At 38.0% G+C, this 24738-nt stretch overlaps 1 protein-coding gene across 1 annotated transcript in view; it reads right to left on the bottom strand.

The window, feature by feature from the left end:
• LOC130100309 (dedicator of cytokinesis protein 2) overlaps positions 1-21332 on the bottom strand; it is a gene marked incomplete at its 3' end in the record, with an annotated part of 37755 nt that extends 16423 nt beyond the window's left edge. Inside the window, exons 1-13 of the mRNA XM_056265714.1 lie at positions 21127-21332; positions 19434-19517; positions 16208-16248; positions 16032-16087; positions 14365-14461; positions 10892-11043; positions 6798-6933; positions 4644-4801; positions 4364-4445; positions 3446-3581; positions 3286-3361; positions 2267-2343; positions 556-806 (exon numbers count right to left, since the gene is read on the bottom strand). Coding sequence (XP_056121689.1) covers positions 556-806; positions 2267-2343; positions 3286-3361; positions 3446-3581; positions 4364-4445; positions 4644-4801; positions 6798-6933; positions 10892-11043; positions 14365-14461; positions 16032-16087; positions 16208-16248; positions 19434-19517; positions 21127-21169 — 1389 coding nt within the window. The remainder of the gene's footprint in view (positions 1-555; positions 807-2266; positions 2344-3285; positions 3362-3445; positions 3582-4363; positions 4446-4643; positions 4802-6797; positions 6934-10891; positions 11044-14364; positions 14462-16031; positions 16088-16207; positions 16249-19433; positions 19518-21126) is intronic.
• Positions 21333-24738: the final 3406 nt, after the last annotated feature.

Genomic DNA, 24738 nt, shown 5'->3' with positions numbered 1-24738 from the left:
TAAAATTTAAAAAGTAAAATTTGGATGAAGATAAACGACTGGTCTACTGTATTAGAATTATATATATTTTAACCAAGATACTCTAAAAAATAACGTACATAACAAATCATTACTAAATCTAAATAAATTGTTAAATACATTTTAAATATATATACTTAAACTTTTCAATATATAAGTATATATAAAAAATATATAATTGTTTTGAATATCAATACAATTCACTGAACATATTATTTGGATGGACATGAACTACTGGTTTGACAATTTGACTTTTTAAAAGTATACATGTTAACCAAGATATTTTCAATAATAACAACATGAAGACTGATGTTATAACAGGTCATTACAAAATGTAAAGAAATTGTTAATTAGAAATAGAAAATGTTAAATTATATATATATATATATATACACACCTATATACATATACTCGTTATATATATTACGAATACGAGCTGTCAATCAACACAGAAAACCCCGCCCAATCCCAATATTTCCTTGTCTCATCCCAACCCATCGGCTGACCTTTGACCTCCCGCTAGGAGGGTTCACTCACCGGCACGATCTTCCCCTCCTCGTCACACACCAGCATAATGACCTCCACGTTCTTCTGCGTGGTTTTGTTGTACTTGTCAAAGTCTCCGGAGTGCAGCGTGAGGTAGATGTCGTTACGGATGTCCCCCGGCATGATGATCTCAGGAAAACCCAGTTTCCGTGCAACCACCGTGCTCCGGTCCACCAGGTGGGGATATTCCTTCCGGATCTGAATGATGTCGCCCACTAAAGCTTTCATGGTGACCCACAGACCTGCGGGACGGGAGTCGATGAAAAACACACTCCAAAAAAATTTATTTTGAAGTTGTGCGTGTGTGTGTGTGTGTGTGTGTGTGTGAGAGAGAGACTGTGTCTGTGTGTGAGTGTGAGTGAGTGCGTGTGTCTGTCTGTGTGTGCGAGTGCATGCGTGTGTCTGTCTGTCTGTCTGTGTGTGTGTATGTGTGTCTATGTGATTGTGTGTGTGTGTGTGGATGTGTGTCTATGTGATTGTGTGTGTGTGTGTATGTGTGTCTATGTGATTGTGTGTGTGTGTGTGTGTGTGTGTGTGTCTGTGTGTCTTTGTGTGTGTGTGTGTGTGTGTGTGTGTGTGTGTGTGTGTGTGTGTGTGTGTGTGTGTGTGTGTGTGTGTGTGTGGCCTGGTAAACCCTACGTTATGGCAATATCCGAAATCCTTGTTCGTGTGGGGACATTTTTTGGTCCCAATGAGGAAATCAGCTTATAAATCATACTAAGTGATGTTGTTTGAAAATGTAAAAATGCAGAATGTTTCCTGTGATGGGTAGGTTTAGGGATAGGGTTAGTGTAAGGGAATAGAATATACAGTCTGTACAGTATAAAAATCATTATGTCTATGGAAAGTCCCCATAAAACATGAAAACACAACATGTGTGTGTGTGTGTGTCTATCTGTCTGTCTGTCTGTCTGCGTGCCTGCCTGTGCGTTTTTAGTGTGTGTGAGTGTGTGTGTGCGCGTGTGTGTGTGTGTGTGTGTGTGTGTGTGTGTGTGTCTATCTGTCTGTCTGTCTGTCTGCGTGCCTGTGTGTTAGTGTGTGTGAGTGTGTGTGTGTGTGAGCGCGTGCGTGTGTGTGTGTGTGTGTGTGTGTGTGTCTATCTGTGTGTGTGTGTGTCTGTGTCTGTGTGTGTGTGTGTGTGTGTGTGTGTGTGTGTGTCTATCTGTCTGTCTGTGTGTGTGCGTGCCTGTGTGTTAGTGTGTGTGTGTGTGTGTGTGAGAGCATGTGTGAGTGCGTGCCTGTGTGTGTGTGTGTTTGTGTGTGTGTGTGTCTATGTCTGTCTGTCTGTCTGTTAGTGTGTGTTTGTGTGTGTGTGTGTGTGCGCGTGCCTGTGCGTGTGTGTGTGTGTGTCTATCTGTCTGTCTGTCTGTCTGTGTGCCTGTGTGTTAGTGTGTGTGAGTGTGTGTGAGCGCGTGCCTGTGTGTGTGTGTCTATCTGTGTGTGTCTGTGTCTGTGTGTGTGCGTGCCTGTGTGTTAGTGTGTGTTAGTGTGTGTTAGTGTGTGTGTGTGTGTGCCTGTGTGTGTCTATGTCTGTCTGTCTGTCTGTCTGTCTGTGTGCCTGTGTTAGTGTGTGTGTGTGTGTGTGTGTGTGTGTGCGCGTGCCTGTGCGTGTGTGTGTGGACGGGATTGTGAGTATTAAAGCATTAGCGGAGGTTCCGCTGCTGTGATGTCATTTGAGCAGGGAAACCACAGTGAGTCGTACCTTGGCCTCCGCTGTCGCCTCGCGACGACGTCACCTTGTTTAGCAGAGCGTGCAGGAAGTCATTCTCAGCTATGACTCTACAAACACACACACACACACAAGAATAGAGAACAGTAATTACTTTCAATAATAACATCACTGCAAATTTTCATTAGTAAATGCACATTAATAAAAATTTGAAGAACTAGTTACATACATACGAGTGCATTTACACACGCGCACACACACACTATATATATATATATATATATATATATATACACACACACACACATTAATATATTATATATATATACTACATATATACAAATATAATAATATATATACACACAGACATATAAACAAACGTATGTTATGCGATTAATCGACAGCACTATATAATATATGTATATGTACTAATAGATCATTAATACATGTAAAGACAAACTAAAAATAGAAAATGTCATATAAAAACTCAAAATTAGAGTATGACAAAAAGCAAAAATTATGATATAAAATGATTATTGTAACAAAAAATTTAAAACGATAAGAAAAAGTTGAATTTATGCGATTAAAATACATAATTACGAGATCAAAGGTCATAATTTTGACTTTTAATGTCATATTGACATTTTAGCAATAAAATGTATTGTAAATATCACTTGAATGAACATGAACTGGTCTATGACTTGACTTAAAGTTTAAACACTTTCGATAATAATAACAACGGCAACAATGTAAATGTAAATAAAAAGTTAATGAAAAACAAAATGTAATTTAAAATATATAAATATAAAATGTAATACGTACAAAAAAATGTATTCATATTTTAATGGAACTGGTGCTGTTTATTAAAGGACTGAAATCAGGTTTCTTAAACTATGACAGATGCGTTTGGCTCATGCGTTTGTGCTATGATTCACAGAAAATGAAAATTGTGAGAAAATTGATATCAATTGATAAATTGATATTCCTCGTTTGGCTGAACTATTCCTGCCAGATCCAGTGGTGAACAGGAGACGAGAAGAGGAGAGACTTACGGGTGAAAGGGAATGAAATACTGCTTCTCTTCGTCACATTCTGCCTTTCCTTTGATGATGTCGCTGATATCCATCACTGTCAATAAGCACAGATGTATATATATATATGCGTCTCTATGATAAATGCAGATCAAATGAGATGATTCATCCTGATATTTACCAGCCACACCAAACGGCCTCCGCAGGCCCGTCGTCCATTTCTTATGATGAGCGTCTTTCAGATCCATACGGCCCACGCGCACAATCTGACAGATCAGATAGATCTTCTCTCGGTTCAGGTCTTTATTCCCCAGATCCTTGACAGAGAGAAAGAAGAGAGACTTTCAATCTCCAGGACATCAAAACATCTCTGCAGTCACTAAAGAAACATGTACTTGTAATATAAATGGTCCCTTATGAAAGCCTGTTTCCATCACAAGTATGAGATAAAAAGTAGAAATTACAGTATGACATAAAATGTAAAACCCCGGGTAAAAAAGGTCATCATTATGGCATAAGAAGTCAATGTTATTACGTTAAAAGCACATTTATGACGTAAAAAGTCACATTTATGAGAACAGAAGTCAATTATGAGATTAAAAAGACATCATTATGAGGAAAAAAGTCCAAATTATGAGATTAAAAAGACATCATTGAGGAAAAAAGTCCAAATTATGAGATTAAAAAGACATCATTGAGGAAAAAAGTCCAAATTATGAGATTAAAAAGACATCATTGAGGAAAAAAGTCCAAATTATGAGATTAAAAAGACATCATTGAGGAAAAAAGTCCAAATTATGAGATTAAAAAGACATCATTATGGAGAAAAAAAATCCACATTTTGAGATTGAAAAGGCAACTATAACACAAGTCAAATTTATGACATTAAAAATAATTATGAGATACGTCACATTTATGAATATAATTCTTGAGTCATAGTTCTGAGAAAAAAGTCAAATGGAGAATGAAAAGTCACATTTATGAGTATAATGTATGAGTCATAATTCAGAGATAAAAAGTAATATATATATAAAACATAAAAATTATGATTTACCAAAGCATGATTTGTTTTATGTGGCAGACATATTGAGTGACTTACAGTAAAGACCACCTTCAGACTGTTGAGCATCTCAATGTCCTTCGGCAGACCTTTATCTCCCCATCTGACCAGATAATTCTCACTGCAGAGAGAGAGAGAGAGAGAGAGAGAGAGAGAGAGAGAGAGAGAGAGAGAGAGAGAGAGAGAGAGAGAGAGAGAGAGAGAGAGAGAGAGAGAGAGAGAGAGAGAGAGAGAGAGAGAGAGAGAGAGAGTTAATGGTGTTAATGACAAACACCTTTTAGAGTCAGAACTGAAGAGAGTGTGTGTCAGTAAGACGCACCTGATGTTGGTCTGTTTGTTGGGGTCATACAGAGACATGAAGAGCTCTGAATCCTCCCCGATTCGACACACAAAGTTACGCACAAACACATAGAGGCTGTGTGTGGGAGAAGACTGGATCCGTGCGGACACTCCGGAATGATCCATCTGAACGTTGGACTGCACCGAGAAGAGCAGAAAACACAGGTAATTACGTTAAATAGATTTTTACATCTTCAGGAAAAACCCGACTGTGCAAAACTCACTACTACGATACTAGGGTGCTGCTATGTGGTTGCTAAGGAGTGTCATTTAGCACTTGATGGGTTGCTAGGGTGTTCTGAGTGGTTGTTAAATCATTGTTAAGTGGTTGTTAGGGTGTCTGGGCGGTTACTAAGGAATCATTATCCAGCTGCTAGGGTGCCTGGGTGGATGTGAAAGGTGTTGTCAAGTGGTTGTTATGGTGTCTGGGTGATCACTAGGCTTTTCTGGGTGGTTGTGAAGGTGTTGTCAAGTGGTTGCTAGGACATTATTAGGGAGTTACTAGGGTGTCTGGGTGATCACTAGGTTGTCTGGGTGGTTGAGAAGGTGTTGTCAAGTGGTTGCTAGGACATTATTATGGAGTTACTAGGGTGTCTGGGTGGTTGCTAGTGTATCTATTCTAGGTAATTGTGAAGGTGCTGCTAAGTGGTTGCTAGGAGATTAATATGGAGTTACTAAGGTGTCTGGGTTATCACTAGGTTGTCTGGGTGGTTCTGAAGATGTTGTCAAGAGGTTGCTAGGACATTATTATGGAATTATTAGGGTGTCTGGGTGGTTGCTAGTGCATCTAGGTAATTGTGAAGGTGTTGCTAAGTGGTTGCTAGGACATTAATATGGAGTTACTAGGGTGTCTGGGTGGTTGCTAGTGTATCTATTCTAGGTAATTGTGAAGGTGCTGCTAAGTGGTTGCTAGGAGATTAATATGGAGTTACTAAGGTGTCTGGGTTATCACTAGGTTGTCTGGGTGGTTCTGAAGATGTTGTCAAGAGGTTGCTAGGACATTATTATGGAATTATTAGGGTGTCTGGGTGGTTGCTAGTGCATCTAGGTAATTGTGAAGGTGTTGCTAAGTGGTTGCTAGGACATTAATATGGAGTTACTAGGGTGTCTGGGTGGTTGCTAGTGCATCTAGGTACTTGTGAAGGTGTTGCTTAGTGGTTGCTAGGACATTAATATGGAGTTACTAGGGTGTCTGGGTGGTTGCTAGTGCATCTAGGTAATTGTGAAGGTGTTGCTAAGTGGTTGCTAGGACATCAATAAGGAGTTACTAGGGTGTCTGGGTGGTTGCTAGTGCATCTAGGTAATTGTGAAGGTGTTGCTAAGTGGTTGCTAGGACATCAATAAGGAGTTACTAGGGTGTCTGGGTGGTTGCTAGTGCATCTAGGTAATTGTGAAGGTGTTGCTTAGTGGTTGCTAGGACATTAATATGGAGTTACTAGGGTGTCTGGGTGGTTGCTAGTGCATCTAGGTAATTGTGAAGGTGTTGCTAAGTGGTTGCTAGGACATCAATAAGGAGTTACTAGGGTGTCTGTGTGATTAATGGGTTGTCTGGGTGGTTGTGAAGGTGTTGTCAAGTGGTTGCTATGACATTATGGAGCTGCTAGGGTGTCTGAGTGATCGCTAGGTTGTTCTGGGTGGTTGTGAAGGTGTTGTCAAGTGGTTGCTATGGCATTATTATAGTTACTAGGGTGTCTTGCTAGTGTATCTATGTAATTGTGAAGGTGGTTGCTAGGGCATTATTATGGAGTTACAATGTCTGTGTGATCGCTAGGCTGTTCTGGGTGGCTGCAAAGGCGTTGCTATGTGGTTGCTAGGGTAATGAGCTTTTGCTAGTGTGTCTGGGTGGATGTGAAGGCCTTGCTACACCAGGTCATTATTATGCAGTTGCTACAGGGTTCTGGGAGATGTTTAGTTTGATAAGTGTTATAAGGTTATAGCGAGCTATATTCACAGCAGACTTGGACCGGAGGAATGTAGAGCCATGGGATCTCATTGCTTTAGTTTGTTCAGCCATCCTGAACATCTAAAAATGTCTCATTAAAACTACCAACTCTGTGATGCTTATGAGAAGCTCTGTGCGGTTTCATTCTGACGGTTCGTCTGTAGACCATTAAATGAATGTAAAAATGAGAACCTGTTCCTCTTTAATTCGCTCTGTGATCTTGACCGTGGCGTCCTCGTGTGCTCGGAAGAGGCTGATGACGCTGGCTCGCTCGGGGTCGAGGATATTCCCGTCAGCATCCCGAACAACCACATCCAGCTCCAAGATCCTGGAGGCAGAACAACACTTGTTTGAGAGGTTGTACTTGCTCACATTTACATGATTATTCAGCACACACACACACATGCTTGAAATAATCTGACAGATGTGCTCTTGCCCGGAGCTCTGTGAAATCCTGTGCTCCCATGATGCACCTCAGCCATGATGTGCTTCGTTTCATTAAGACTCGTTCTTGCACATCACGGAGAGCAACATTCAAGCTTATCACTGGCATGGATTTTGCTGTTTTCTATGGAAGCTTGTTTCCGCCACAGAATGAAAAATAAAAAAGGTAATAGCGACTTTTTATATCACAATTCTGACTTTAATTCTCAGAATTGCAAGATATAAAGTCAGAATTGTGTGATATAAAGTCGCAATTGCGTGTTATAAAGTCAGAATTGATTGATATAAAGTCGCAATTGCGTGTTATAAAGTCAGAATTGATTGATAAAGTCGCAATTGCGTGTTATAAAGTCAGAATTGCGAGATATAGTCAGAATTGATTGATATAAAGTCGCAATTGCGTGTTATAAAGTCAGAAATGCGTGATATAAAGTCGAAATTGCGTGTTGTAAAGTCAGAATTGCGAGATATAGTCAGAATTGATTGATATAAAGTCGCAATTGCGTGTTATAAAGTCAGAATTGCGAGATATAGTCAGAATTGATTGATATAAAGTCGCAATTGCGTGTTATAAAGTCAGAAATGCGTGATATAAAGTCGAAATTGCGTGTTGTAAAGTCAGAATTGCGAGATATAGTCAGAATTGATTGATATAAAGTCGCAATTGCGTGTTATAAAGTCAGAATTGCGAGATATAGTCAGAATTGATTGATATAAAGTCGCAATTGCGTGTTATAAAGTCAGAAATGCGTGATATAAAGTCGAAATTGCGTGTTATAAAGTCAGAATTGCGAGATATAGTCAGAATTGATTGATATAAAGTCGCAATTGCGTGTTATAGTCAGAATTGCGAGATATAGTCAGAATTGATTGATATAAAGTCGCAATTGCGTGTTGTAAAGTCAGAATTGCGAGATATAGTCGCAATTGCGTGTTATAGTCAGAATTGCGTGTTATAAAGTCAGAAATGCGTGATATAAAGTCGCAATTGCGTGTTATAAAGTCAGAATTGCGAGATATAGTCGGAATTGATTGATATAAAGTCGAAATTGCGTGTTGTAAAGTCAGAATTGCGAGATATAGTCAGAATTGATTGATATAAAGTCGAAATTGCGTGTTATAAAGTCAGAATTGCGAGATATAGTCAGAATTGATTGATATAAAGTCGCAATTGCGTGTTATAAAGTCAGAATTGCGAGATATAGTCAGAATTGATTGATATAAAGTCGCAATTGCGTGTTATAAAGTCAGAATTGCGAGATATAGTCAGAATTGATTGATATAAAGTCGCAATTGCGTGTTATAAAGTCAGAATTGATTGATAAAGTCGCAATTGCGTGTTATAAAGTCAGAATTGCGAGATATAGTCAGAATTGATTGATATAAAGTCGCAATTGCGTGTTATAAAGTCAGAATTGCGAGATATAGTCAGAATTGATTGATATAAAGTCGCAATTGCGTGTTATAAAGTCAGAATTGCGAGATAAAGTCAGAATTGATTGATATAAAGTCGCAATTGCGTGTTATAAAGTCAGAATTGATTGATAAAGTCGCAATTGCGTGTTATAAAGTCAGAATTGCGAGATATAGTCAGAATTGATTGATATAAAGTCGCAATTGCGTGTTATAAAGTCAGAAATGCGTGATATAAAGTCGAAATTGCGTGTTGTAAAGTCAGAATTGCGAGATATAGTCAGAATTGATTGATATAAAGTCGCAATTGCGTGTTATAAAGTCAGAATTGCGAGATATAGTCAGAATTGATTGATATAAAGTCGCAATTGCGTGTTATAAAGTCAGAAATGCGTGATATAAAGTCGAAATTGCGTGTTATAAAGTCAGAATTGCGAGATATAGTCAGAATTGATTGATATAAAGTCGCAATTGCGTGTTATAGTCAGAATTGCGAGATATAGTCAGAATTGATTGATATAAAGTCGCAATTGCGTGTTGTAAAGTCAGAATTGCGAGATATAGTCGCAATTGCGTGTTATAGTCAGAATTGCGTGTTATAAAGTCAGAAATGCGTGATATAAAGTCGCAATTGCGTGTTATAAAGTCAGAATTGCGAGATATAGTCGGAATTGATTGATATAAAGTCGAAATTGCGTGTTGTAAAGTCAGAATTGCGAGATATAGTCAGAATTGATTGATATAAAGTCGCAATTGCGTGTTATAAAGTCAGAATTGCGAGATATAGTCAGAATTGATTGATATAAAGTCGCAATTGCGTGTTATAAAGTCAGAATTGCGAGATATAGTCAGAATTGATTGATATAAAGTCGCAATTGCGTGTTGTAAAGTCAGAATTGCGAGATATAGTCGGAATTGATTGATATAAAGTCGAAATTGCGTGTTGTAAAGTCAGAATTGTGAGATATAAACTATTCTGAGGGGGAAAAAGTTCTTTTTTTCCCCTTAGAATTGGCCTGATAACTCGCAATTGCGAGTTTATATCTCACAATTCTGAGAAAAGATGTCAGAATTTCGAGATATAAACTCGTAATTGTGTTGTAAAGTCAGAATTGCGAGATGTAAACTCGCAATTGTGAGAAAAAAAGTCTGAATTGTGAGATAAAAAGTCTCAATTCTGTCTTTTTTGCTCGTAATTGCGACTTTATATCTCGCAATTGCGACTTTATTTATTACAATTCTGACTTCATATCTCGCAATTGTGAGATAAAAAGTAGCAATTATTTTTTATTCAGTGGCGGAAACAAGCTTCCATAGTTTTCATGTTTTTTTATCTGTATTTTGTTTGGTTAATCTATATTTCCTAAATTTCCTCTATATTGGTAGCTCTGTGAAATCCTGTGCTCCCATGATGCACCTCAGCCATGATGTGCTTCGTTTCATTAAGACTCGTTCTTCTATACTTTTTCTATGCAATACTTTTTTACAGTTACTTTCTAAAGGTGATTTACTCAATTTTAAACGCTACAGTAGACATTAGTGTTTATATCCGAAATATAAACCTTTATCCCAGTTCTTCTGTGCTAATATGAATATTTGTGTAACACAGAAATAATAATACTGTGTGGTTGAAAAGACTGTTTGTGAAGCGGTTTCACACAGATTTGAATGTTTCAGTGTGATTTTGTTGAAGGTTTAATAGACACAGGCGAATCGTTGTCGTTTAGGAATAAGATCGCGTGGGTGTTTAAACGGAGCTCGCGATTTTTCAACAATTAATCGTGCAGCTCTAGTATTAGTATAAAAGTTATTCAGCCAAGAGCAGAGCTTAATTAATCATGTTGTTTAATTGACAAACGGCAGCAGGTTTATTAGGCTCCTGTCCCTTTAAGACCTAATGCACAGGTCCAATATATTGACACACATCTGATTTTCTCCCAACTGTTTACATGCATCCACCAATACTATAAATATATCATGATGATGACATAACTCGTTATCTTGAGAAAACAAGAATAAACAGCCAGAGCGAGGCAGGTTTTTCCCGCAGTAATTCATTCCCGTTCAGGTGTCAGGAAGACATTTTTATCCCCTTGAGGTTTGTTAATTCCTTTATGATAATGTACAAATTAACTAATACATTAACAACCGCCCGGAGCAAATCACAGAAGCTTTGAATAGAAATTACACCAGCCGGCTGGATCCCATTATTCTACATTTGATCAGATCTGTTATAAAGGTAGTGAGTGTTTGTACCATTTGTAGATGATAATGCCATAATATTGTATGATTACTTTCATATAATATGGTATAATTTGGTCTTCCAAAGCACACAGTAAAATGACATTGGCATGGTCAAAAATGCACACAGACACGCTGACGGATAAACAGACATGGACACAAATAGAAGAGACACTTGGAATATGTACTTATTTCCATAGTCGATCTTCGAGGTGACTTTCTGTTTGAGTTCTTTAAACTCGTCGCTTGGCAGCGTCCCGGACAGGAGCTGGGAACGCCACTCCATTAAATCCCACATCAGCCTCTGGACCTGACTGAAACGATCCTTCTTGCTGGACTGCTGAGAAACAAAGACGAGCGCTGATCAGAAGTTCAGGTTGTGCTAGGGTGACCAGATGAGATTGGCTGAAATTCGGGACGGGACGGGGACGGGTGGCAGGCCTACTATGATATTAGACTACATAGACTATAATAAAAGATAATGAATTTCTAACCTGAACCAAACATATTTTTATTCAAAGATCAACAGTCTGTCATTAGTCTTTAGTCTGCCACAAAAAAACAACATTAAAATCATGAACTCACATGTCATTGTCATTGTAAATCAGACCTTTCAGGCTATATAGCCACTCATATTTAAAATGAAAATTTGCTTATCAATGCATATCTAAACTCGCGCCTATGGCATCTTTGTAGAACTTCAAAAAAAGAAACAGCCAATGAGCAGCCGGCGACTGGACGACTCAGCCTCACGGACAGTTTTTAATGTTTTATCAGACTATAACTACTCAAGATTTTGCTTTAGTATAATTTTCGGGACAATTAGGGCCGGATCCGTGATTCGGGACAACAGCTTAGATTTCAGGACGTCTGGTCACCCTAGGTTGTGCACATGCATTGGACTTCTGATGTTGGATGTTTGACTTATTTGAAGCATGCAGCAGTGTATGCAACCTTGGCTGCTTTTCCACCGTCGGGCCAAACCGCTCTCGTTACTTAACCGCTTCATTACAGGCCGGTACTGATATCAGAGTCCTGACCCGCAAATTTTGCTCAAACGGGTGAAAAATATCCAACTGTGTCGGATACGGATGCGGGTCGGGTCGGACACGGGGAAACGCGGGTCTAAACACGGGTTCAAAACAGTCACGTGCAAATGTAAAAATAAATGCATATTTTTAGGAACACATCTACAAAACTATGCCTGCCCTGTATTTCAAGTTCATAAAATATTTGTTTTTTAGTTTATTTGAGCCCGCGCCCTCCCATGAGTCTCTAGGCCCAGAGCCATAGAGAGAAAGAGTTGCGACACTCTTTGATGTCGCCGCGACGGCTGTCACGTGGTTCATGTCAGCCCCAATAGTTCCAAAACGTACGCGGGCTGTCATGTTCTTCTATGGACAGACAGCAGCGATTGCATTATTAAACGGTAAATATAAAATAAAACACACACCCAAGTACTTTTTAAGCTGTTATTGCGTTTTGTTAATGTCAGTTTTGCATTTGGAGAGGCAGGGTGACAACTTAGATAAGTTTTAGGCTATATTTTTGGAGGGAAAAGCTTAGTGTTCATGTTCGCATGGGTAGTAGCACTGGCTTAACGGCTCTAACTGAACTTTTCCATGTCATTCATCTGATGATGGACGTCTCATGATATTTATTTTAGCACAACTGGCTGGGCTGTATTAGGCTATTGATTCCCGTGATCTTGCTTATAAATTCCGCTTCGTGATCACGCAAAGAGGTCTGCGGTGCGTTCAGAACTCCAACCAACATAAAATATAAATAATTACGCTGTGCATGTACAAATGAATGATTTAGGAGGGAATAGACTGCTCCCATAACGTAGGAAGCAACGACTATATACAGCAATGTTCGGTAAATATTCAACCGAAAAATATTCTTCATAAAATTAAACCGGAGAGATAGTTAATGAGTGAATTAACTATGTTCCTAAATACATATAAGCACATGCATAGCCCTAACCCATTTAAATAAATGAATTGTGTGTGTGTATGTATATAATATTATAGGCTATATATATATATATATATATATATATATATATATATATATATATACATATAAAATATTATTAAAAATAGTATATATTATATACATCAGGTTACCAGTTAGCTAACGTTAGTGAAGTGTTGGTCACGTAAGCTATCGCTGCAATGAACCTATTATCTTCCAATAAACATTTACTAAAACTGGCTACATAAAATATAACTACAGACTAGATTCACGAGAGGTCGGCTAATGTGTGTAAAAGTAAAAAAAACACAGTAATTTCATTAATTTACCAGCGAACGTACTTCTGAAGCACTGAAAATGAATGGGGTTCAATGGAGAAACTATCAGTGTTTGGAACTATTGGCCGCTCCACGACACGCGTTACTTCCGCATTCCAAAGTTCCTATGGCGGTCTATGGGAGTGTCGCAACTCTTTCTCTCTATGGCTCTGTCTAGGCCTAACGTTACATTCACTTTTAAAAAATCACAACCACTCGAACTGCTGCATGAGTCGTCTAGATGGATAGTGAGGAGTTGAAAAAAAAATAGCTAGAGGAGATTATAAAGTTGTCGACACTACTTCATCGAAACTCAAGACGGTGTATGTGGCGTTTAGGATTCGCATACAACTGGACTTTTCTTTCATTTAAAATTATCACATAGCCTACACTGTTGTTATTGTCTCATTTAAAACTGTTAAGTAGGCCTATGTGTGGTGTGAAATTGTCTGATGTGCTAGACGAAATTGCATTGTTTTGTGGTAACGCTAGCCATGTTCTGTATAGGCTATCGGCTTTTTGGCAGCTTCGGCTGTTGTCCTTGTTTTAAGGCAAGCCGCCAAAGGCAATAAAAATTTGAAAAAAGTGTATCTATAATGTGATTGGCTAAACTGATTTTATTTCGGGTGCGGGTCGGGTTGCGGATTTTAATTAGTGCTGCTGTCGGAAAACGGGTCGGATGCGGTTTTAAGCACTGCGGGTACGGGCGGGTGCGGATTTACAAAATCGGATCCGTGCAGCTCTCTGATATGGTTTCATTATCTACTGTGGGACTGATAACGGAGCTCTTAATGCAATACAAATGCATCAGTCATTGCTGTTAACGCAAGAGTTTACAGACGATATGAGATGTAAATAGCAACCATGTTATGGAGGATGATCAGATATTTATTTTAATTTTATTATTACCTTACATTGACTTTGCTCAAGCTATAGAGAAACTGGTTAGTCAACCATGCTGAGAATTGCGGACCGAGAACAGTTTGTAATCATGCTGAACCAAGCTCAAGTGGAAATATAACTAGAACCGCTCCTTGCGTTCTTAGAACGGTTCGGCCCGATGCTGGAAAAGCGGCGTTGGTCACATGACTTCCATGAAGAACCTCTAACATCCATGGAACCTTTCCATTATACAAAAAGGTTATTTAGATTATTTGAAAGAAACAAAAAAATTGAAACAAAAGAAAGAATTCGAAATGGTTCTTCTTCGGCAGCACTACAAAAAGCCCTTTTGAATAAAGAACATCTTTTAAAAATATAAAGAACCTTTTGTATTAATGAAAGGGTTCCATGGAAGTTAAAGGCTCTTTGTGGAATCCTTGACACCTTTATTTTTAACACAGTACACACCCATTTAAATGTCTTACCAAATAGAGTTGTTTCCAGATAGTGCCCCATTCTCTCAGTGTGGTGGTCACCTCCTTCACCAGGGGCATCTCAACAGAGGTAATGACCTCCTCATCTCTACAGAAGAAGAGGGAGAGTGGGGATGGATGGACGGATGGAAAGAAACAGTCGATGGATGGATGGATGGATGGATGGATGGATGGATGGATGGATGGATGGATGGATAGATGGAAAGAAACAGTCAATGGATGGATGGATGGAAAGAAACAGTCGATGGATGGATGGATGGAAAGAAACAGTCGATGGATGGATGGATGGAAAGAAACAGTCGATGGATGGATGGATGGAAAGAAACAGTCGATGGATGGAAAGAAACAGTCAGATGGATGGATGGATGGATGGATGGATGGATGGAAAGAAACAGTCAGATGGATGGATGGATGGATGGATGGAAAGAAACAGTCAGATGGATGGATGGATGGATGGATGGATGGATGGATGGAAAGAAACAGTCAGATGGATGGATGGATGGATGGAAAGAAACAGTCGGATGGATGGATGGATGGATGGATGGAAAGAAACAGTCGGATGGATGGATGGATGGAAAGAAACAGTCGATGGATGGAAAGAAACAGTCAGATGGATGGATGGATGGATGGATGGAAAGAAACAGTCAGATGGATGGATGGATGGATGGAAAGAAACAGTCAGATGGATGGATGGATGGATGGAAAGAAACAGTCAGATGGATGGATGGATGGATGGATGGATGGATGGATGGATGGAAAGAAACAGTCGGATGGATGGATGGATGGATGGATGGAAAGAAACAGTCGGATGGATGGATGGATGGATGGATGGAAAGAAACAGTCAGATGGATGGATGGATGGATGGATGGAAAGAAAGTCAGATGGATGGATGGATGGATGGATGGATGGATGGATGGATGGATGGATGGATGGATGGATGGATGGATGGATGGATGGATGGATGGAAAGAAACAGTCGGATGGATGGATGGATGGAAAGAAACAGTCAGATGGATGGATGGATGGATGGATGGAAAGAAACAGTCAGATGGATGGATGGATGGATGGATGGATGGATGGATGGATGGATGGATGGAAAAAAACAGTCAGATGGATGGATGGAAAAACATAGATAGATAGATAGATAGATAGATAGATAGATAGATAGATAGATAGATAGATAGATAGATAGATAGATAGATAGACAGTCAGATTGATAGGTAGATAGACAGTCAGATTGATAGGTAGATAGACAGATAGATAGATAGACAGTCAGATTGATAGGTAGATAGACAGTCAGATTGATAGGTAGATAGACAGATAGATAGATAGACAGTCAGATTGATAGGTAGATAGACAGTCAGATTGATAGGTAGATAGACAGATAGATAGATAGACAGTCAGATTGATAGGTAGATAGACAGATAGATAGATAGATAGATAGATAGATAGACAGTCAGATTGATAGATAGATAGACAGTCAGATTGATAGGTAGATAGACAGATAGATAGATAGATAGATAGACAGTCAGATTGATAGATAGATAGACAGTCAGATTGATAGGTAGATAGACAGATAGATAGAAAGACAGTCAGATTGATAGGTAGATAGATGGATGAATTGATTGATGGATGGATGGATGGAAGGACATACTCACCCTCTCTTTTCGATGATGACTTCCTTTAGCTCTATAAAGTTGGCAGGAAATGCTCCCTTAAATAAAGGAAGAAAGTAAATCAGCCGGCAGGGAGTAGAGGAAGTTCAGGTCAGATATTCGGGAAGAGAACATTCACTCTTGTACAAACACTATAAAAAAAATATGCATTTACTCACTTTTCTGTCTTTGTTCTTGATCACGTAACCTTTATACCATCCTGGAACAATAACAGACTGGTTTATATTTCAGCCAATTTATGAGAACATTTCTATAGTCAAGTCACCTTTATTTACATAGCACTTAACAGGGAAAGTTCGGGCAAGGTACTCTCAAAGTTATGAACAAATAATCTTCTTATTTTAATTTTTGTCATTTCCGAATTTTTACTGTCTTAAGTTTGAATGAGGTGTGATATGTGTTCTCTTTTGTTTTTCCATATGTGTGTATGAGGACTCTACTGCAAACAAAATCTACCTTCGGGTACAAATAAAGTAACTTGAACTTTAACAATTTTACTATTAAGAGGTGTGTTCACACTTGTAGTTCGGTTCGCTTTCAGTCCGGAACACAAAAAACACATTTAGTCCTGGTCCGCTTAGTGTTCACACTGACATTTTACTGTTACACCGAACCTAAAGATACTGAACCTAAAGGCATAAAGATGTTCACAACCTGATTGGTCGGCTTCTATTATGTTTATTTCACGACGGAACTTACCGATCATTCAAAACAGTACATGTGTCCTGGGCTAAAAGCGCTCGTTGTGTGTGTGTAGCTACATATGATGGTATTTCGACCAGCTGAGAACTCGTGAGGGGCTTATAAAATGTGTAACGGAGTCAAAACAGCGTCACACACACATCCCTCCGTCACACACAGACGAAGATCTGCAGTGAGGAGATGCGGTTCTGACGCCTGTACTGAACTGTGATGGGCAAAAAGACTATAGAGAGAAAAAACAGGGGTGCCTTTTGTCCTGTTTTTGGTTCGATTACATATCCTCCTGAGACCCAGAACACGTATCACACGTTATGCTATGTCCTCTGTAGTGGACGCCAGGACTAAGTTGTTTAAAAAATAAAATGACATGAAATTATATGTATAGGCAAAAACAATGGGTTTTTTCTTCAATCACCGATACATTTTGGGGTTTCAGGATTTTTTCAACCAAAATTTGTATAAAGATTATTCTCAACTATGTTATGAAATAAATAATGGAATGAATTGATAATTTTTTTACTTTTTGCAATACGTGGGTAAAATGGCCATAAATTAATATTCCCATTCAATGCAATGTATCTATACACTGTATCTAATTTGCACATTAATGTGTTCTTGGAGCAACATTTAATGAAAAAAGAAGTGTAATAATTGGCAACATTTTAATAATAATATCTAATATTTCATAGGAATATTGATGTATCATTTATTTCCATATTCACTTGTTGTGTCTCCCAGAATGCCTGATGAACATGATTTTAGTCCTGATGTCTTCAAAACGTTTGAAATCATTGCCCTGTTCTGTAACAGAAAGTATTTTTTTTATTTGAAACCCCTTAACATTTTCCTGAGATGTTGTTTTATGAAATACAATTTGAAAAAGTAGTCCAATTTAAATTATAATTACAAAATATTATCATATTTCCATAAGAATGCTACATTTGATCACTAAATTAATGTCAGACATTTTTAAAGACCAAGGAGAAGTTGTTTTCATGGTGAAACCTCCAAACATTTGGTATCTCTGAAAAGTCCTGAATGTGCTCTTTACAGGACACCCAGGTTGTGTCATGTGACATGTATGATGTCAGAGAAATTCACTAAAATATAATGTCCACTAAGTCTATTCTTGGGTCCCAGGAGGATATATGTGGTCTGAGTTGCGTTCATATTTAATTCGAACCGCACCAGACTTCGTTAGGAAGTGGACCAGACTCTCGGTCCACTTGTTTGGTGGCACCAGGGTCCGGATGGGAGCGTTCATTAGGGTGTATTCACTCAAGTTCAAGTTCGTTACCCCTCCTGGTGCGGATCTTTTGGGCACTCGGGTGTGGATCAAGCAGCCGTACCGAGACCAAGCTGAAGAGGTGATCTCGGTGCGGTTCCAAACAAGTTTTGGTACGGTTCGTTTAAGGTGAATTTCTGTCCAATGAATGTTGAATTTGTTTACAAATTTTGGCTCAATTGACCCTTCGCTAAGCCACGCCCGAAAACCGCCACTGGCCAATCGTGTCTTAGCAACCGTAACTAGGCGCGGGAGGTCTGGCAAGCTTTCGAGCGAGGAGCGTTGTGCGTATGGATTGTGCAAATCTGATACCCGGTATCCTAAAAGTGTGGAATTGTTTTCCTTCCCGAAAAATCTAAAAGCCAAGGGGAGAAATAATGGGCGTGGATCAAGCACTGTGTGAGACCCCGTTCACAACTCTGTCGACAGGATAAAAACACCTATTGCTTGGAAGTTGGAAATAAGGACGGTTCTTTGTTCATAATGCATATTATATTTTAACGTAAAATAAGACGATTAAAGACAAGACGGAGGCTCACTGACATACTTTAAAATATATTTAAGCATTTTGTTAATCGACGGCCTACTACCCCTGACTGAGTAACGTTACCTTTACACTAACTCCCGGTGTTAGTGTTATTCCACAAGATTTATGGATAAATCTGCATAAACTGTTTGATTTAAAATTATTAGATTATTTTCACATTTCACTTACCCTGCTGTGCACGAACATAGCGGTTCCTCAATTTGTGTGTTTCCCATTTGAATGATCAGCGTATGAGGCGGTTGCTGTTTGCGCTGGGAACATAGGATTTAGCTTCAATTTTTATGAAATTATTCTCTAATCGGTTGCATATTTTGTCGTGGATATATATCCCTTGAATGCATACTGCAGTCCCTTTTGTCTTGCTCTCTCAGATTTTCACACGTTCGCCAAAAATTACTAATTATCTCCTTGGGAATGTCTGACACCGGTGCATACACACTGTAATAGACGTGGCAGGCGCGAAAGCTTGACAGGCGTAGCAACAGTAACTAGGGAGGGCGGGGCTTAGCGAAGGGTCAATTGCAATGCAAAAAGGGCAGTGTGAAAGCGAGCCACAAAAAATCAACAGTGTATTTGGTCCGGACCAAAGCAAGTGAACTAGCGGACTTTCCTTGTGTGAATACACCCTAACAGAGCGATCGCACCAGGGTACGTTTTAATCCAAAACAAACATGCCAAGTGTGAACACACACCCTAAAACCCCAGCTCAAACAGTAGAGAATGACGCTAGCAACGGGTTTAATACCCAGGGAACGCATGAACTGATCAAATGTACACTTTCCATGCAATATAAACAAATTCTGTTAAATGCATAAACCAAAAGTAAATGCAACATCCCAGAATCCCTCACCTTCACATGACTCCTGTATGTGTACCGTGTCCCCGACAGCCAAGGACAACTGCTTTTCCGCTTTGGCGTTGAAATTCCACTTAACTTCAGAGAAAATACAAATTGCATTTTAAAACACATAAAGTGAAGTCACAGTTTGGATTGATTTCTCAAGTGATGCCCAGCAAAACAGCAGAATGAGATCCTTCAATGCTCCCGTTAAGAACGATAAGAAACTGTCCTCAACTACTTTGCTTTCTTCTTGTCTGGTGTGAAAAAAGTCCTGCAATTCATGTGTGTTGCACAAACGCTGCAGGACGACATACACACTGAACATTAATTCTTTAGCCAACATCAATGACATGGATATATTAAACTGCAGAGATGGAGAACATCATATTACACACACACACACACTTTATTTCTGCAAGTACGAGTTCGTTGGCCTACTTCCTCTCAGAGCAGCTTCCTGTGCCACACCACACACACACACACACACAGATACACGCCGCCATCAGCATGTTTACAATTAAAATAACTTTCTTTCAATAAGCAATTCATATGCATTTGCATGAGCAGAAAGCGAATTAGTTCATAAGTTTTAGTATGTGCAATATCCTCATTTTTTCACTATAGTGAGCTAGAAAACTGCTGACTACACCAGACCAGAACCAGAGCCACTAACATCGCCATCAGAACACTTTTGCATTCATTTCAAGACTGTTTCGCACAAAAATAACTCATAGTGCGAGTTCAACATTCACAAATAACTCTAAATAAAGTTACTCTAATCAGCGTCACCATCTCAAGCTAGCACTGCTCTTCCTGGACGCTTCACACACAAGCTTAAAGTGGATTTCAAATGTCATTTGCATGAAATATTTCTTCCCAAAAAATGGGCAACCAAAGAGACTTAATGAAGTTCTCACGTGTTTGGTTTAATTTAATTTAGTTTCTCCAATTCCTTCAGAGAAAACGGACACAATCGGTGTTATTTTATTCTAATTCAAACACTATTATACGTTTAGAATTTGATTTCATTTATTTTATGAGAAACGTACGAGTTGAAACTGAGATCTCTGACTTTTGATTGCACACTTGAGCAAATATGAGCACATTTGGAGACATTAGTGAGATGAAGCTCTAGAGGAGGCTTGTGTGAGAAGATGGCTTTCTCTTCTCAGTGCGGTCTATGAGAAACAATCAAGATACTAAAGAGATCTCATTTCACGCAGGCATCCTCTAAAAATTAAATGTTCCTCTTGTGTTGTGAAACCGTAAAGCACATTCGTTCAGCAAACAGACTGAAAAGGCAAATGCTTTAGACTGTAATAAGTGAAAATGTGCAGAGGTTCCTTAAGAAGTTATTTCAGGTGTATTCAGTTGCATTCAATTATATTTTTGACTTTAATAAACCATTTCTAATGCTAACAAGCATTGCAAGACCGCATCATCATAAATCTGAATATTTGCAGGATTTCAAAGCAAAAAACAAGTGCTAAAAGATAAAATGCTGCAATCTGTTTAGGCCAGTGACTGTCGAGCCGCTTGTCTGATCCGTCTCTGCCCACATCCGGAGAAATAGGAACTGAATTCATGCGACTACAGACGGCCGCTGCGAGAGGCGCCGGGGATATACACAAACACACACACAAATACACAGAAAACATTCATTCCTGCACAGGTGAATCACAACAAAAAAGGCCAAACTCACCAACTCCATATCTTTCAGAGCTAGTTTTTGTCCAAGGAGCCATTGCTTGGACTTTGAAACGCTCTCCTGCGTCTCTTTCTGTCTGTATGTAATCTTTCAGAGTGTCTCAGTTCCTTTCTGATGTCCTACACCGGCTGTGTTTTTGGGTGAGGGTGTGAGAAATAACCAGCATGAAGTGCTCCTCCTCCTCTCTGTCTGACTGTCTGCTTCTTCCTCTTCCTCTTTTGGCCTTCCATCGGCTGACATACGCAACGCAGCACAACTTCAGCATGACGACTAAAGCACACGTTTCAATGGCTTTTATATGGATCATGTACTATGTGTTGAGTCCCAAACTCTGCTGTGATCTACAGTGTATTAGGGTGTGTGTGATGGAGCACGCAAATCATCATTTATTAATCTTTAATGCTGGAGGAAACATCTGGTGTGGGACGAGATAAAGCCTAAGATGTTTGATTTATGCATCTGAGAGACTTAACGCAAGCAGGTTTATACAAACACACAAACAAGCTCTGTATCTGTACTCATCAAACATCAGAATAATGTCAATATTCAGGCGCAATACCGACAGTAGGCTACAGAGGGCACTCTCTCTGAGAGATGGTGCACAGACTTCATCATGCAGCTTCAGCGTTATTATCATTAACTAAAATTAAAAATATTAAAACATTTCTGTTCATTGAAATAAAGCAGAAATAAAGGAAAATCCAAAAAACTCAAACTGAACGCATGTTGCCTTGGAAATATAAAGTGATATAAAGTAAATTATTAAAAAAATAAGTTGAAGTACTAAAACTAATAACTGGAAATGAAAAATTAAAACTGAAACTGAAATTAATTAAATCTAAAAAGCAATATTTAAAAAACAAATAAATTGACAAAAGCACATAATGAAATTATTAAAAATGTAACAAAAAATGTACCATGAAAACTAAAAGTATAAAGACAAAAGCTAATTCAAAATATTAAACTATAAACTTAAACTGAAATAGCACAAGTAGAAAGTTTTTATTTACAATTTTAGTTTTATTTTTGTTAAAGTTTTAGTGATTTTGTGGTGTATTTTTGTCATTTTTATTATTATTTTTAAGTAGGCTATGTCTATATACTTTGTATTTGTTTTATAGAAATGTTGCCTTGGCAATAAACTGAAATAAGTTGAAGTACTAAATTTATTAAGTGGAAATAAAATAAGTAAATAAATTAAATCTAAATAGAAATATAAAAAAAAAAATCAATTCACAAAAGCACATAACAAAACTACTAAAAAATTATCATGAAAACTACATATATAAAAACAAAAGCAAATTATAATAGAACAAAAATAAAAACTTAAATAAGTAGAAATGTCTGTTTTTATTTGTTTTTATTTTTCGTATACTTTTTATTTGAACTTTAAAGTTGTATTAATTTCATTGTGTTTTGTCATTATTATTATTGTTATTCATTATGTCTTTATACTTTTTCATTTTTATTTCAGTTTTTTAGTACATCACTAAATTAAAATGAGAAATGTTACTTTAGCAACTAGCTGAAATAAAATAAGTTTCAATTTCAATTAAGCTTTTATTATATTGGTAACACAAATGTTTTAATTGCACTGAAAACACTCAGAGTTCATTATGCAGATTTTTGAGTAGAAGGGTCTTTTTGTAATTCGGTTTTATTTTGTATTTCCTGTTTTTGTATTTTAATTTTGAGTTTAAGTTAAAGTTTTAGTGCTTTTGCGGTGAGTTATTATTTGTTTTTTTTTTCAATGTGAATAAGTATTTATAACACTTATTAGTGATCATATACACATTAATATCATACTTTATGGGTTCTGTAAACCCTAACGCTCAAAATAATTAATTGGTTTGAGTAGGAAAAACTTAAATTAAACTAATTAGTTTAGTCAAATTAACTTTTATGAGTATTTCTCACTTTCTTTTTCTTTCAAGTTCACAGAACTGATATATTTTAAGTAAACTGAACTGTTTCTTTGTTTTGAGTTTTATGAAATTATTTCTTTTAATTTAGACGAACTTAAGTTTAACTGAAACGGCTGAGATGTCTATTTCCCAGCATGCTTTGCCAATGGCCCTCGAAAGGGAGAGTAAATGCTCAAATTAAGTGTAATATAATGTTTTTTATGCAAGATTAATGTTAAGTGGAAGATTTAGTAGTGGTTAATGTTTTGTTATGCTAATTTAGAAGAATTTCTGTTAGGATAGTTTAGATAAAACCTTTATTTTGCTGCACTCATACAGCAAGTGCTACTCTATAACATACTATTGTTAACATGTTAACAAATAGTCTGTTAGCAAACTAGCTTGTTAAAGCTAGTTTATACTAATAAAAGTGTTCACATTGAAATTACATGAAAGTTTAAGTTAAATGTATAAATTATTATACTCAAAATTGTCAAATTAAGAACAATTAACAGTACAAAATAGAAATCTGCCAGTTCTGCTTACTTAAACTTTGAATTTCTTAACCCTCTGGGGTCCAAGGTGTTTTTGGGGTCCTTGAGATGTTTTGACATACTCTGACATTTGTGCTTTTTTCAGTTGCTTATAAACATATTACTGGCAAAGGTGTAATTACACTCTATTAAGCACAAACAGGGCTACCATAATGTGTTATCAACATGTATGTACATTTTTGTATTTTTGAGAGAATATTGTTAATGCGTGGTTATTGAAAAAACTAAAACTTAAAGTTTCTGAAATAAGGCCACAAAACACATACTACATATCTGTCCACAAGACTTTTGACTAATGGATGTTGTCGCCTAGAGTTTTTTCTTCAAAATGATCTGAAAATCATCCTGCCTAATCATTCACATAAAACAATAGATTGGTTTAAATTTAAAAATGACACTTTTTGTTTGGAAAGGCAATATGCGCAGGGGTGTGACCTGCTGTGATTCACACCTGAGAAGACAATGGGCCCGCATAATGAGCGCATAATGGGGCTGCATACTAATGACCCTTTCATTCAGGTGTGTCACTGAGCCACAAGAATGCAATGACAATATATATATATACACTCACCGGCCACTTTATTAGGTACACCTGTCCAACTGCTCGTTAACACTTAATTTCTAAGCAGCCAATCACATGGCGGCAACTCAGTGCATTTAGGCATGTAGACATGGTCAAGACAATCTCCTGCAGTTCAAACCGAGCATCAGTATGGGGAAGAAAGGTGATTTGAGTGACTTTGAACGTGGCATGATTGTTGGTGCCAGAAGGGCTGGTCTGAGTATTTCAGAAACTGCTAATCTACTGGGATTTTCACGCACAACCATCTCTAGGGTTTACAGAGAATGGTCCGAAAAAGAAAAAACATCCAGTGAGCGGCAGTTCTGTGGGCGGAAATGCCTTGTTGATGCCAGAGGTCAGAGGAGAATGGCCAGACTGGTTCGAGCTGATAGAAGGGCAACAGTGACTGAAATAACCACTCGTTACAACCGAGGTATGCAGCAAAGCATTTGTGAAGCCACAACACGCACAACCTTGAGGCGGATGGGCTACAACAGCAGAAGACTCCACCGGGTACCACTCATCTCCACTACAAATAGGAAAAAGAGGCTACAATTTGCAAGAGCTCACCAAAATTGAACAGTTG

The sequence above is a fragment of the Rhinichthys klamathensis genome, unplaced genomic scaffold, assembly GCF_029890125.1.
Source record: "Rhinichthys klamathensis goyatoka isolate OS25496 unplaced genomic scaffold, OSU_Roscu_1.1 h1tg000238l_1, whole genome shotgun sequence".
Classification (NCBI taxonomy): Eukaryota; Metazoa; Chordata; class Actinopteri; order Cypriniformes; family Leuciscidae; genus Rhinichthys; species Rhinichthys klamathensis.
This window is presented reverse-complemented; position numbering and strand designations above follow the sequence as displayed.